The sequence below is a fragment of the Talpa europaea genome (genome assembly GCF_964194135.1).
Source record: "Talpa europaea genome assembly, chromosome: 2".
NCBI lineage: Eukaryota > Metazoa > Chordata > Mammalia > Eulipotyphla > Talpidae > Talpa > Talpa europaea.
Genome location: NC_140068.1, coordinates 151,247,695 through 151,261,074, shown reverse-complemented (window position 1 = coordinate 151,261,074; position 13,380 = coordinate 151,247,695). Strand labels below are relative to the sequence as shown.

Genomic DNA, 13,380 nt, shown 5'->3' with positions numbered 1-13,380 from the left:
CAGGCCAGAGCCATGGGGGTCAGGGGGTGAGAGGATTCACCAGAGACAGAGTGGGGAACAGAACAGGCAGATTGACCAAAGTACACTGCTGAGGGGAGCAGCGGGCGAGACAGGAGAGGTCTGCTGCACCATGTGGGTTGCTCTCTGGCTGCCTGGGGATCGAACTCGTGCTGCAGTGGCTGCAGTGAGCCCCATAAGCTGCGTCTTAACCCCTTGCGCCACCAGGGAGGCCCTGTGTGACCTGTTATTATAGCTGTATGACCTTAAGCAAGTCTCTTGACCTCTCTGAGCCTCCCTCATTTTTCCCCTTACCTAAAAAAAAATCACCTCCAGAATCTTACCGTTGAATAAAAAAGTGAAATTTCTATCAGTCCTTGGCTCACAGTAGGTGCTTGATCTGAATTCCCTTTACCTCCTCCACGCTTGCTTGCACCACCTTCTATTTTAAGGATGAACAGGTATTTTTAAGAAGAAGCGGTTTTTTGAAAACTCAAAAAAATTAAGAGGTTTTTGAGAATTCACATATCAAATCACCCCTCATGTCATGTGAAGCCTTTTGTGCTAAAATATGTCCGCACTCTTGAAAAACAAAGCAGGTAATCCTTTGAGTATTTGCTTATTGTGTTTTTCTTCTTTTAAAAAAAATATCCAGCACTTCAGGATGTTTACAAATGAAAACACATGTGTGTCCCTTGTTTTGCCCCCTGAGAATGTGACACATGCTATACGCAACTTTGGGGAGCTGTAAAGGGTCTGGGGGAGGGCAGCCTTTTCCTAAAGCTTTATGTGACTTGACTGCACTGGGTTAAATGTGCAGTCAGCCTGTTGGGTCTGCCTTGTCTGTGCTGTAAATGCAAGGTAAGCAGAGGGGGCAGTAGGTGTGAGTGTCTTTCTCTGGGACACATAACGAAGTCCTGTAAATTGTGGGCATCTTGGTCCACTCTGGAAAGGGAAGAAGCTTGTTTTCTTGGGGTCCCAGTAGCACAGGACTTCTGAGGCAAACCTCATCACTGACTAGAATAATATGAAGTTTTCAGAACCTCACAAATAACTTACAAGCGACTGAGGAAAAGACTTAAGGAGAGAGAGAGTTTTAAGTCAGAGATAAGGATCACTTAATGGGAGCATGAATGTACTTAATTTTTTTTTAAAGATTTATTTTTATACAAGAATTGGGGTACAGGCCAGATGTGCGGGAGGGTGAGAGGATTCACCAGAGCCAGAGCGGGGAACAGAATAGGCAGACTGACGAAATCCACTGCTGAGGGGAGCAGCGGGCGAGACAGGAGAGGTCTGCCTCGCCATGTGGGATTCTCACCAGCTGGCCGGGATCGAACCCGCGCTGCAGAGGCTGCGGACAGCCTCACAGTGCGGCTCTCAACCGCCTGTGCCACCAGGGAGGCCCCTACTTAATTTTTTGAGGATGTAAGTTTGGAAACCTTTTGTGTAGAACTCCCTTTAATAAAGAGAGGAAGCATTTAAAAAACATTTGATAGGGCAAAGGAAGGGCATGTAGGGATAGTACCTTTGCAAGAGAAATTAAATATGAAGCTTTGACCCACTAACCAAATACACAGAGCCCAGGTCTGGTTACTCTCTTTACATGGGGGACTTTGGCCCAGTATCTTAGGAGGAACCTCCTCTGAAATAGTCCTATCTCAGTGCCCAGTGCCCTGTGCCCTGGGGCGTCAGGGAAGTCATGTGAATGACACCTGGTGGAGGAAATACCTGCGGGCAGTAAATACTCCTAAAGAGAAAAGGCAGTAAATACTCCATCCCTTGATCAGATGCATACAGAAGCTGTGTTGGAGTTCTAACTCCTGGGCCAGGCCGAGAGACCTAAATAAAGCAGACAGAGAGAAAAGGACTGAGTCACAGAGACCCTGGTTCTTAGCTGGGGGTGCTGGGATGTGCTCCAACTCCAGAGCCTCACACGCCTTCCTGAATTTGTAACACAGGCTAGCCCAGGTGGCCTGTTTTCTGTGCTCCAGCCTAAAGGTTGACCCCTCCCCTAGCAGGCCCCACTTTCTGAGACCTTGGTGTGTGTCTGAGATCCACACTGACCTCTGGGCCTGGCACCCCAGCCCACATCCCTGACTGTGCTGCCGCCTCACCCCAGCCTCTGCTGCCTCTCCTCTCCCTGTGGCTCTGGGTGCTTCTCCTCCTTGCACTGGACACAGGAGACATTCAGTAGCAGGGAACAGCCAGGACCTTCGCGTCCCTCGTGTTTGTAAGAGGCACAATGGGCTCTGATCCTGGAGACCCCGACCTGGGCAACCGGGAATCCCAAGATCAGACTGTCCTGCTGGGCATCAAACCAGCCCCAGGCGTGGGCATTACTGGGGAGAAGGTGTCAGGAAGGCCTGTTGGATTTGAAGTAACTGGGCGCATTGCATGAAGGTAAATAGGAGACACATGGGGTGCCTAGAAATAGACATTAACCCAAATGTCCTTTTCCAGGCTCTTAAAATAATTTAGCTCTTGTATTGACTAGACCTCGCCTCCCACCTGGCTGGGAGGGAGGTGACTGTGGAAGGGAGTGTGGACAGCCTTTAAGGGGCTGTGGAGGTCAAGGGGGAGGCACTGCCCAGCCCCAAGGCTGCTGCTGTCTTCTGCTTCTGGTCGCTGAGGGCAGGCAGGAGCCGGGAGAGGAATGGGTTCAGAAGGAAGGTTTGATGTCAGGGGAGAAAAGTTGATCAAAAACATTAACTGGGCCCCTCAGCAGTGTGTTTCAGTCAGTCTGCCTGTTCTGCTCCCCACTCTATGTCTGGTGAATCCTCTCACCGCACCCCCCCCACCTCTGGCCTGTCCCCCAGCTCTTGCATGCATAAATAAATAGAAATTAAAAAAAAGAAAACATTAACTGGGGATGTCGGACTCTGGGCCCAGAGGCTGTTGACCTCCATTGCCCTGGGGGGGTGGGGAGGGACAGCCCCTGTGAGCCCCAGACTGACCCCTCTCTTTGCTTTTTTTCCCCCTTTGAAGGATGGAGGCTGCACGTGTCCAGGAGATGTCGCCAAAGCCTTTGGTAAGGGGACACGAAGGGAGAGGGTAACTCCTGCTGAGCACAGGCTGGGGGGCGGGGGCGGTATGGACCCCTTTGAGGAGGCAGGATTGAGGATTGGGGGTGGGGGGAGTTCTGGGCATGTCCTAGATGTGAGGCCCGATTGGCCAGAAACGAGGTAAGGGGTTCTGATCTGATAGATGGCAGAGCAGGCCCAGTGCCCTGGGGTCCTTTTGGGGGTGACACCCACGAGCCAGGGCGGGTGAAGTGGCTGAGAGGGCGGGACTGTGGATGGGGGTCCCCCAGACCTGTGTGCAGGAACTTAGGGAGGGTGTTCCGGTCTGACTTGGGCATCCCTTGGATTGGGCGTATCACCTGCACTTTGTCACTAGGCGGCAGCAGTGTCCAGCCGTGAGCCTGTCATGTTCTGGGTTTTTCCAGGACATCCAGCCTCTCACCTTGCTGTGCCCTGTGCCCCCTCTTAAACTTTGCAAACTGCTTTCAAAACTCGGAGCTGGCTGCCTGCTGCGGCCTCGCAAACTGTGAAAAGGTGGGAGCTCTGAGGGCCGCGCCCTCCTTCCTTAATGCTGGGGCCAAGTGCGCTGTTGATGTTTTGTTCTTTTCCTTTTTTGGTTTTTGGTGGAGCAGAAGTGTCATCTGCATTCCTAGGGGGTGCCGGTGCCCTTCCTTCCTGGTGTGGGACCACTCTCAGGATGAACTTCAGAGCTCATCCCATGGAATGCCTGAGCATTAGGCATTCATTCCTTCATTTACTTTATTTTCAATAAAACATTGACACGAACCAAAGGAGAGCAGGTGGTTTTTGTAATTGGATTTTTTATTGAGGTCATGTTGGTGTCCAGCTCTGCCTGTGATTCAGGGGACGAGGCTCCCACCTGCTCTGATGCATGTCTCCCCTCACGCCTCATGCCACCCCTCCCCTTTGCTCCCACCTTTTACCCACCCCCCCCCACCCCCAAGTAGCCTCAATTCTGCAGTCAGATTTCTAGGTTCGTTTTGGTTTAGTTTTGTTAGTTCCTTTGTTTTGTTTGTCTATATTCCACACAGGACTGAAATCATCTGACATTTCTCCTGACTTATTTTGCATAGCCTCAATCCCTTAAGTTCCATCTTTTTTTTAATAGCAAGAGTTCATCTTTTTTGTCTTTTAAATCATAGTGTTGTATTCCATGTGTATATACCACGTCTTCTTAATCCACTCACCTGTCCTCGGACTCTTAGGTTGTTTCCTTAACTTGGCCGTTATACAGAGGGAGCAGCTGGGTTTTGTCCAACTCTGGATAATGTCATTAAAATGGGCATCAGGGGCCTCCCTGGTGGCACCAGCGGTTAGCACTATAGGGCAGGCCACAGTCCCTGCAGCACGAGTTCAATCCCCAGCCAGGGAGCTGACCCACAGGATGCAGCAGACCTCTCCTGTCTCGCTCACTGCACCCCTCAGCAGTGTGTTTCAGTCAGTCTACCTGTTCTGCTCCCCACTCTGTCTCTGGTGAATCCTCTCACCACCCGCCCACCTCTGGCCTGCACCCCAGTTCTTGTATGCACTGATAAATGTCTTTAAAAAATAGGCAACTTTCTTATTACTTCATCCTATTCTAGTCCTGTATCTTGGCTGTGAAGAGAGCATATAGATCAACTATTTAATTTGGCTTCCCATTTTATATTGAGGGGAATGACACCCGAAAAGGTGAGTGGCAAGGTTGGGGTCTCACAAATTGGGGCAGAGAGCTCAGGATTCCTGCTGATCTTACAAGCATCATCAGCAAGGACATTTTACTGCCTTTGGGCTTCCTTCTGAGGCTCACCCAGTGCTCACTGCACATAGCAGGTGCTGAGTACGCTTTGCCATGACTGTTACGAAGGTACCTGTTGGAGACAGATGTGGGTGTCGTTCTTGCCTTGGAATCACTCTCTGGCGTCTTCGCCTCCACTCACCTCCCAGGGTTGCAGTCACACCTGTGCTGAGAGGCTCCATGGAGCAGCGGGCCTGTGTCAGGGAGGATACTGGTAGGAGAGGGTACAGGAGGATCTAGAGATAAATAATTGGCCACCACATCAGAGCATTATTTGAGGGGAATCTGTGTTCTGTGTTCCTGCTGCTTCTCTGCTTTGCAGTAGTGGCTGCAAAGGCCCTCTGCTTCTGCTTTGTGGGCATGGAGGCCTGGCCAGACACCAATTTTTCTCTGCCCCTTTAAAATCACAGCAGAGGGCTCAGTGGCCAGCATTACCGGGAACCCTCCCTTCCTGACACGCTTGCTGCCAAATCGAAAGGTCCTTGTGTGCCCTGCTTGCTTGATGTTGGGTCCAGGAGCCAGCCCCTCAGGGTCCCTTTCTGTGTGTGAACAGAAGGGAGGGTAATACAGGACGCAGACCTCAGTGTTCTCTTATAAAAATTGAAATGATGAAAGAGATCAAGGTCACTCGTCAGGGGTTCTGTTTTCTTTTCCTCATCAGGGTTGGAACGTCACCCGTCACCCTCTTCTCTCATCTTAATCACTTGCTCCACCTGCCTGTCCTCTGATAGCTTTGTTTTCTAAACAGGACTTAGGAGAAGTTGCAGCAGTTTCTTAACAGTGTTTGGAGAGCCTGTCTGCATAATCTTGCGCCTGCGAACAGGTTGGGGACGGTGATTATTTGTCTCTTCCACATATACCTTTTACTTTCTTGACAGCTTGTTATTTCATATCTGCCATGTGCCATACACTGTGATAAGCGCTGGATACAGCCCTGCGCCAGCCTTGGTCCTAGGCCAACATTGCCTAAAAGGAAACTCACCCAGGTCTCCTCCACCCCTATCCCAGAAATGTCATGTCATTCTCTGGAATACTAGTTTTTCTGAAGGTCTAATATTCATTGCAACAGTGTACAGGCAGAGTTTCAGATATAGGTTGCTCTCCTGTGTCCAGTCTCTAGTACAGGAATGTTGGTCTGTTTTGAGGGCGTTTCATGGTTTTCTGAAGCAGATTGGGAGGGTGCTGAAAACACCCCGATGGGGTCCTTGTAGAGGAGTTACTGTATCATGTATGAGATTGGACAGTGTGCTGGCTGGGATGCCAATTCTTTTTTCTTTTTTTTTAAGATTTATTTATGCATACAAGAACTGGGGGTACAGGCCAGAGGTGCAAGGGGTGAGAGGATTCACCAGAGACAGAGTAGGAAGCAGAACAGGCAGATTGACTGAAAATACACTGCTGAGGGGAGCAGCAGGCGAGACAGGAGAGGTCTGCTGTGCCATGTGGGTCACCTCCCTGGCCAGGGATTGAACTCATGCTGCAGAGGCTATGGCTAGCTTCACAGTGCTGTGCTTAACCCCTTGTGCCACCAGGGAGGCCCTAGGATGCCAATTCTTAATGTCAGTCTGATTATAAGAATTAGATCTCTCTTTGGAGGGTAGTCATTGGTAGTCATTATAGCCACGGAGGATTAGCCATTATATTAGCTGCAAGTCTTCAATAGGCTGCTGTTGTTTCTCTGAGTATGTCTACTTATTACTTGGTGTCCTTAAATTAAAAAAAAAGGGGGGCCTCCCTGGTGGCGTAGGGGTTAAGTCTCAGCACTATCTGGGGCATGAGTTTAATCCCTGGCAGGCCAGGGAGGTGACCTACATGGCATAGCAGACCTCTCCTGTCTTGCCCGCTGCTCCCCTCAGCAGTGTATTTCAGTCAGTCTGCCTGTTCTGCTCCCCACTCTGTCTCTGGTGAATTCTCTCACCCTCCTGCACCTCTGGCCTACATCCCAGTTCTTATAAGCATCAATCAATCAATCAATCTTAAAAAAAAAAAAAAGCTATCTTGAGTATAGTAGGAGGAGGGAAGAGGAAGTTGAGGTAAGCACTTAGACCTCCCCAGAACCAATAACCTCTGAGTTCTTTTCTCTGTGGATCTGGCCCCCGCCGTTGGGACTTTAGGAGCTGGAGCTGATTTTGTCATGCTGGGCGGCATGTTCTCGGGCCACACCGAGTGTGCTGGAGAGGTGATCGAGAAGAACGGGCAGAAGCTCAAGCTCTTCTATGGGATGAGCTCCGACACGGCGATGAAGAAACATGCAGGAGGAGTCGCTGAGTACAGGTGAGGGGGAGAGCCAGCCTTTCACTGCTGAGGTCGTAACATGTCTCTCGCTTCTTACAGAAACGAGATGAAAGCAGGTCTCAAAGAATATCAGTTCTGTTTGCATGATGGTACCGTGCGAAGGAGCTAGAAAACATACCATGCCTCTTTTTAAATAGCTCTGATTTTTCCCAAGTAACATTTGCAGTGTTTGGCAACCTCAAAATTCTGGAATGGGTTGGCATTGTGATATGGGGGTAAGCATGGGGTGACCCCAGAACTTTAGGTGTGGGGAGGAATAGGCGTCCTTCTGATAGAGCCTTGCTGCACCAACCCTGTACCTTCCATCTCTGACCAACCTGAACTCAGGCTGAACGGTTGCATGAGTTTGATCTCCAGCCAGGGAGCTACCCACATGGCGCAGCAGACCTCTCCTGTCTCGCCCGCTGCTCTCCTCAGCAGTGTATTTCAGTAGATCTGCCTGTTCTGCTCCCCACTTTGTCAGGTGAATCCTCTCACAACACCCCCCCCACCCCCCATTCAAGGCAGACTTTAATGGAGGACTAGGGTGCTGCATTTAAACTTTCATCCTGGAAACTTCAGACTAGAGCCGTGTGATTCTGCGCTGCTTCTTTGCCTGCTGTATGGCTTTGCCCTCTAGCTGTTGCATCTGTTTTGGGTTCTAAGATAAATAGATAGTAAAGACGGGGTCCCCCAGCACCTCTTACTGGACTTTCATCTGGCACAGGCAGCATTTAATTTAATCCTTTCGCTGTGTCACTCACTGTAGAAGGGATGCTCGCTTCTGCTTACCTTTTTATCTTTTACTCCAAAAGCTAACCTGGTCTTTTCTGTTTCACTTCCATTTAATTGTCTACCTCTGTGTGTTAAGAATCTATAAAATATATCCACCCATTTGCCCTGCTTGACAGGATCTGCCATGGCTTCTTTTTTTGGGTTTATGCTGATGACGAGCTATGCAGTGAGGACTGGACGGATGTCCTGCATCTCCAGAAAGCAGCAGAGCCTGCATGGGGGTCTGATGGCCTTTCTCCAGAAAGCCTTGGCTTCCCTGGCTTTTAGACGCCATCCTAGCTCTGGATGGACACTCACTCAGTCTCCCCTGGCTGACACCCGCCATTCCTACCAGGGGATTCAGGTGTTTTGAGGTCATGAGATTCAGATGCATTATATAAGGTTCAAATCAGGTTAGAGGCAGAAAGCTCAGAACTCCAGCAAGATTTCCAGGCAGGAGGGAGCTTGGGAGGTGTGGGATATTCTCCCAGCATACTGTTTTTTAGTAGGTGCTGGTGGGCTGTGTTCAGTTCTCATCACCTCAGCCTTTATCTCTTTCAGGGATAAAGAAATATATTAGGGTCTCTCTGGTGGTGCAAGGGGTTAAGTCTCAGCACTATCACGCTATCAGCAGCCACTGCAGCATGAGTTTGATCTGCGGCCAGGGAGGTGACCCACATGGCGCGGCAGACCCCTCCTGTCTCGCCCGCTGCTCCCCTCAGCAGTGTATTTCAGTCAGTCTGCCTGTTCTGCTCCCCACTCTGTCTCTGGTGGGTCCTCTCACCCCCCTTACCACCCCCATTCAAGGCAGACTTTATTGGAGGAATAGGGTACTGCATTTAAACTTTCATTCTGGAAACTTCAGACTAGAGCCATGTGATTCTGCCTGCGCCACTTTGTTTGCCTGCTGTGTGGCTTTGCTCTCTGGCTGTTGGATCTGTTTTGGGTTCTGAAATTAATAGATAGTAAAGGCCAGATGAGGCTCTACTGCAGACAGAAGCCAAGGAGCCCAGAAGAAAATCATCTGTAATTCAGCAGACTTACTTGAGAAAGTGTGAGCTTCAGGAATATCAAGACTATTTGCGGAGTGGATTCGAATCATAGACACGGAGGGAGAAGGCTGAAGGAGTTAGAACTTTAATCCAAAGCAGCCTCAGCCCCGCTGGCTCCCTCCTTTCTATTTGTCTCTCTTCATCTTGCTTCTCTCTGCCTCCCTCCAACTCTTGTCTCCTTCCTTTCTTTTCCCTGGCAGTTTTCAGCCTCACGAGAATGGTTTCCCTCCGCTGACATTATATTTCATTAAGGCAGAGTTATTTATGCTTCGCTAGTTCCTTCTCACCCATTAACCATTTAGTGCTCATGCTGTCCTTGGGAGACCTTTACTTTACCGACGATAGGACTTGAGCATCAGCAATAAATGACTTGCAGGAGGTGCCATCACCACTGGGCGAGCTTGGATTATTCTGTGTCTTTGTCTTGACCTTTCTGTGCCTTTCACCCAGAGTAAGAACAGAAAAGGTCTGAGATGAGGAACCTCTCAGGGCAGAAGTCCTGGTATGAAGAATTATATGTGCTGAAAACAGCAGTAGATACTGGACTTAGATCAGCTCTAACCCTGAGGCCTCCCCTGACTCTCTCCCTGACCCCCCACACATTAACACATTCCCTGCATGGCCTTTTCTTGCTTCTTTGACTTCTTATCTTCCACTTGACACTAAATACGTAGAGACCGCCCTTGGAAGGGGTTGCCCTCTTAAAGGGCTTCTAGGCTTCTCTAGAAGCTCTAGGCTTCTCGTTGTTCCAATTCCCTTGGACTCTGAGTAAATTTTTTTTCTTCCTGTGCCACACGTTGCAAGAAGACACACTACCAGTTAGCAAAGAAGCAATGATGAGACTCTGGATCATTCCAATGAGCCCCAGAAAGCTTTCTTAAGAAATGGGAATCTCGTAAGAAAATGAAGTGGCAGCCATTGCAGGCACATGTGAGTTGATGTGGGTCTCTGGCCACAGGAAGCAGTGACTTGAACCTTCTTGGGTGTAGCCACTGACTGGCCTTATGCCCTTGATTGTCTAAATCAGCTGCTAAGAAGCACCTAATCTAGCCACTGATTTCAGTAGGTACTTTTCATCCACAGGTCATTTTGCATATATAGATTTCAATGCATAAGAGTTTGTACCTTTTTGAAATTCCAGATAATGAGTTTTTTGATCCAGAGGTGCTCTTTTTCAGTTGTAGAGACCAGCTAGAGAAAGTTCGAGTATGTAGTTCTTAAAATTCCAGGTTGTCCCCTCTTAGATGAGGGACAGTTTTGTAGAGTGGATGTTTCCTTCTTATCTCCTTCAAAAGCAAGTCTGACTGTGTCTCCATTTGGCAATCAGGGCATTTGACATGTGGAATCAAACAGCCTGGTGAAGAGAGGGTCAAGGACTCAGCAAGGATGCTTAGATCTTGTTTTGTGTCGGTACCATAGGCCTTCTGTATTTCTAAATGTTCCCTTGAAAACATGAACGATGCAGCCCACAGCCTTGACACTTCCTGTGTTGACAAAGTCCTTAGTTCTATTCCAGTTCTGCCTTCCGAGGACCTCAGGAGGGCAGGTGTGGTGATATGTCTGAGCTCATGGAGGCGAGCTGGCAGAAATGTACCCAGCAAATGGGGCCCCCCCAAGAAAGACAGGTCGTTAGCATGGGGTGCAGGTTTGCATGGAAGGCTTGACATCTTCCTCTTCCCCTTTGAAGACAATCAGTATCTCCCTGGGGTGCTGGCATGGGGAGGACAGGCTCTGGACTTTTTCTGTTGACCTGGGAGGGCTGGAGGTAACCACCAGGTCTGTTCTTCTCCTGGGGCATTTTGGGACCTGGAACAGCTAGAGATTGCTGTGCCAATTAAGGTAAAATAGAAAGGTGAGCTGGGTTCAGGTTGGGGAAGGGCGGAGGCACTCTGCTGAGGCTCCTGTGGGTCTTCAGAATCATCTGGTGTGGGTGGAACCTTCCTTCCCGGGCTCTCTGGGTCGCCGGTGGTGAGACCTGGCCCATTTCTATCCGAGATGCTGGCCTGGCCAGTTTGGCATTTGTAGCTACGTGGGAGTAGGGCCAGAGGGTGGCGGGTGTCTCCCCAAGGTTCTCCAGGCCGTCTCAAGTGCTAACGCTGGGAATTTCAGCTGAGTTCTTAAGCAAAAAGAACTAGACTAATAGAAAAACTTTCTTTTCCTTCCAGAGCCTCTGAGGGCAAGACAGTGGAAGTGCCTTACAAAGGGGATGTGGAAAACACGATTCTGGATATTCTTGGGGGACTCAGGTCTACCTGCACCTATGTGGGGGCCGCCAAACTCAAGGAGCTGAGTAGGAGGGCGACATTCATCCGGGTGACCCAGCAGCACAACACCGTGTTCAGCTAACCTCCAGGAGGAGCTCCCCTGCCAGGCACATGCGCTTTCCTCTCCCCCCTCCTGTTACATCAGAGCTTCCGGCTGCTCCCCAATGGCGGAATGTCTCCCCTTCCTGCCACCTGGAGGCGTCAGGGCTCCCCTAGTGCCTTCTGGGGGCTCAGAAGCAGGGCACTGCTTGGGTCCGTGGTCAAAGCCCAGCTGCCCGTGCAACTCATAACCTCATCGTTAAAACTCACGCACACTTTCTGGTTTTTTTTTTAAAGAAAAGGTTTCACTTTAATATAATGCTGTTATCTTAAGACTTGCTAGAGTGCTGGCATTTTGCATTTGCAAGCAAGCTGTAGGGGCCATGGGCATTTCCTGCCTCCTTCCCTGATAGGCTCTGAGTTCCTGGGGAAGTTGAGGAGGGGGGGTGGTTGGAGGGGGGCAGGTCAGGGCCAAGGAGATTACTGGCATCCAGCTGCTCCCTCCAGCTTTGGTTGCTGGAAAACAACAAAAGCTCTTGACTGGAAAATGTTACAAGTTTCCCATTTGAGCCCTTAGATAAGTTTGGCAGTTTTAAAGAGATCATTGCAAAACCAGGGAGAGAGGTGGAGCAAAGGGATCTTAAAGAAATCTATTGAAACCATAGAAGCAGGAGTCAGGGAACTCTACAGCCCGTGCCCTCCATGCTCCTGATTTAGCTTGAGGTCACCATGGTCCCCTTCGGCACATCAGGCACCTGCTACACCCTGTGGCCAGGAGGGCAAAGCCTGTCAGCCCACGTGGCACCCCTGTGGGCAGCCCTCTTTTTCCATCTAGCTGCTTGTTTTGAAAAGCCAAGCTGGGTGCCTGGCTCATTCAAGTCTTTAGGGAAGTGAAAACAGAATTATTGTAAAAGCCAAGAACTTACCGGGATCATTTTGAAGCAGAGGCTGAATATGCAGCATTTCTAAGACACCATCTCCAGCCTCAGCTAGTCCATCTCTGCCTCCGATTGCAGTGGGCCTGGGGGTGCCGTGGCGGAGTCTGTCTGTCCATCTATCATGCAAGACATGAGATTAAACACGTAGCTTGGCTGCCCTCCGGTAGGCCTTTCTGTACCCTGTGCAGCGTGGGGAGGGAGAGTCTGTGAATTGTTGTCATTCACCTGGGGCCTCAACCTGGAGGCCCTCAGGTTGTTTTCAAGTTTTCTCCCCCTTGCAGCTTGTAAAGCAAAGGTTTCTCCCCTAATCAGTTTGACCTACGAGGTCAGTCTCACGGCTATTGGACCCTGAACTTGTCAGAACCAGAACTGTTAGCATCTATATTAAAGCAGCAGGATGGCAAACATTCACAGTCACTCAAGTCATCGTCTCAGGCCCGCTCCCCCCAGACTTGCCCACAGCTCCCTGTGCACCTGTCCTGACTGTTCTGGAAGAGGTGGGTCTGGATGGTCCTTCTGGGCAGGGCTGCAAGGCACTTAACCAGTGCCCATGTTAGGACCTCAGCTCTAAATTTGTAAGAAAATCCTGGTGAGGTGTCCCCAGACAGCTAGCCAACAAGACAAAAAAGGTGTCCGTCCCTAAGCTAAGCAAAAACTTGGCTTTACAAACCCATGGGTCCCTTACACCCCTGCAGAACCTTAAGGGTGGGAGGATCTGATGGCCACACATGCAGAGGGAGTGGGGGTTTCCCTGAAAGTTCTAGATCCTTGAAGAATTACTCTCTTGGGCAGCTGCTCCGTTGCAGAGTTGACTTCTGAGACTGGACACAGGGTAAACCTGTGGTGCAGACTGGTCATGTCCTGGGGTGGGGGGTAGGGGGGCTCTGCTGGTGAGTTTATAACAGATGTGAACTCCAGGAGACAGGAAGGAACTTTGCACCTGCAGGTCACCAGCCAGTTTACAGCGAACCTACAGGATGCATGGATGATGCTCTATGAGCCTGTGAAGCTGCCAAATGCTGTTTAGACAAACCTCTTATGAGCAGCTTGTTCTGATGGGAGAAATAAACACGGACAAGCCAAGACGTCAGATGCTGAAATGTGCCTTTTCTCTCAACCTCGTGTCGAGCACAACCACCTCACCCCACCCCCCACCCCCCAAGAAAAAATTAAGCAGGCGAGGCAGTGCCAACGTCACTTCCCGCCACCACCGACCTACCT

General features: G+C 50.0%; 1 protein-coding gene across 1 annotated transcript in view; it reads left to right on the top strand.

The window, feature by feature from the left end:
• GMPR (guanosine monophosphate reductase) overlaps positions 1–11,264 on the top strand; it is a gene marked incomplete at both ends in the record, with an annotated part of 46,184 nt that extends 34,920 nt beyond the window's left edge. Inside the window, 3 exons of the mRNA XM_084228923.1 lie at positions 2,986–3,028; positions 6,933–7,092; positions 11,084–11,264. Coding sequence (XP_084085049.1) covers positions 2,986–3,028; positions 6,933–7,092; positions 11,084–11,264 — 384 coding nt within the window. The remainder of the gene's footprint in view (positions 1–2,985; positions 3,029–6,932; positions 7,093–11,083) is intronic.
• Positions 11,265–13,380: the final 2,116 nt, after the last annotated feature.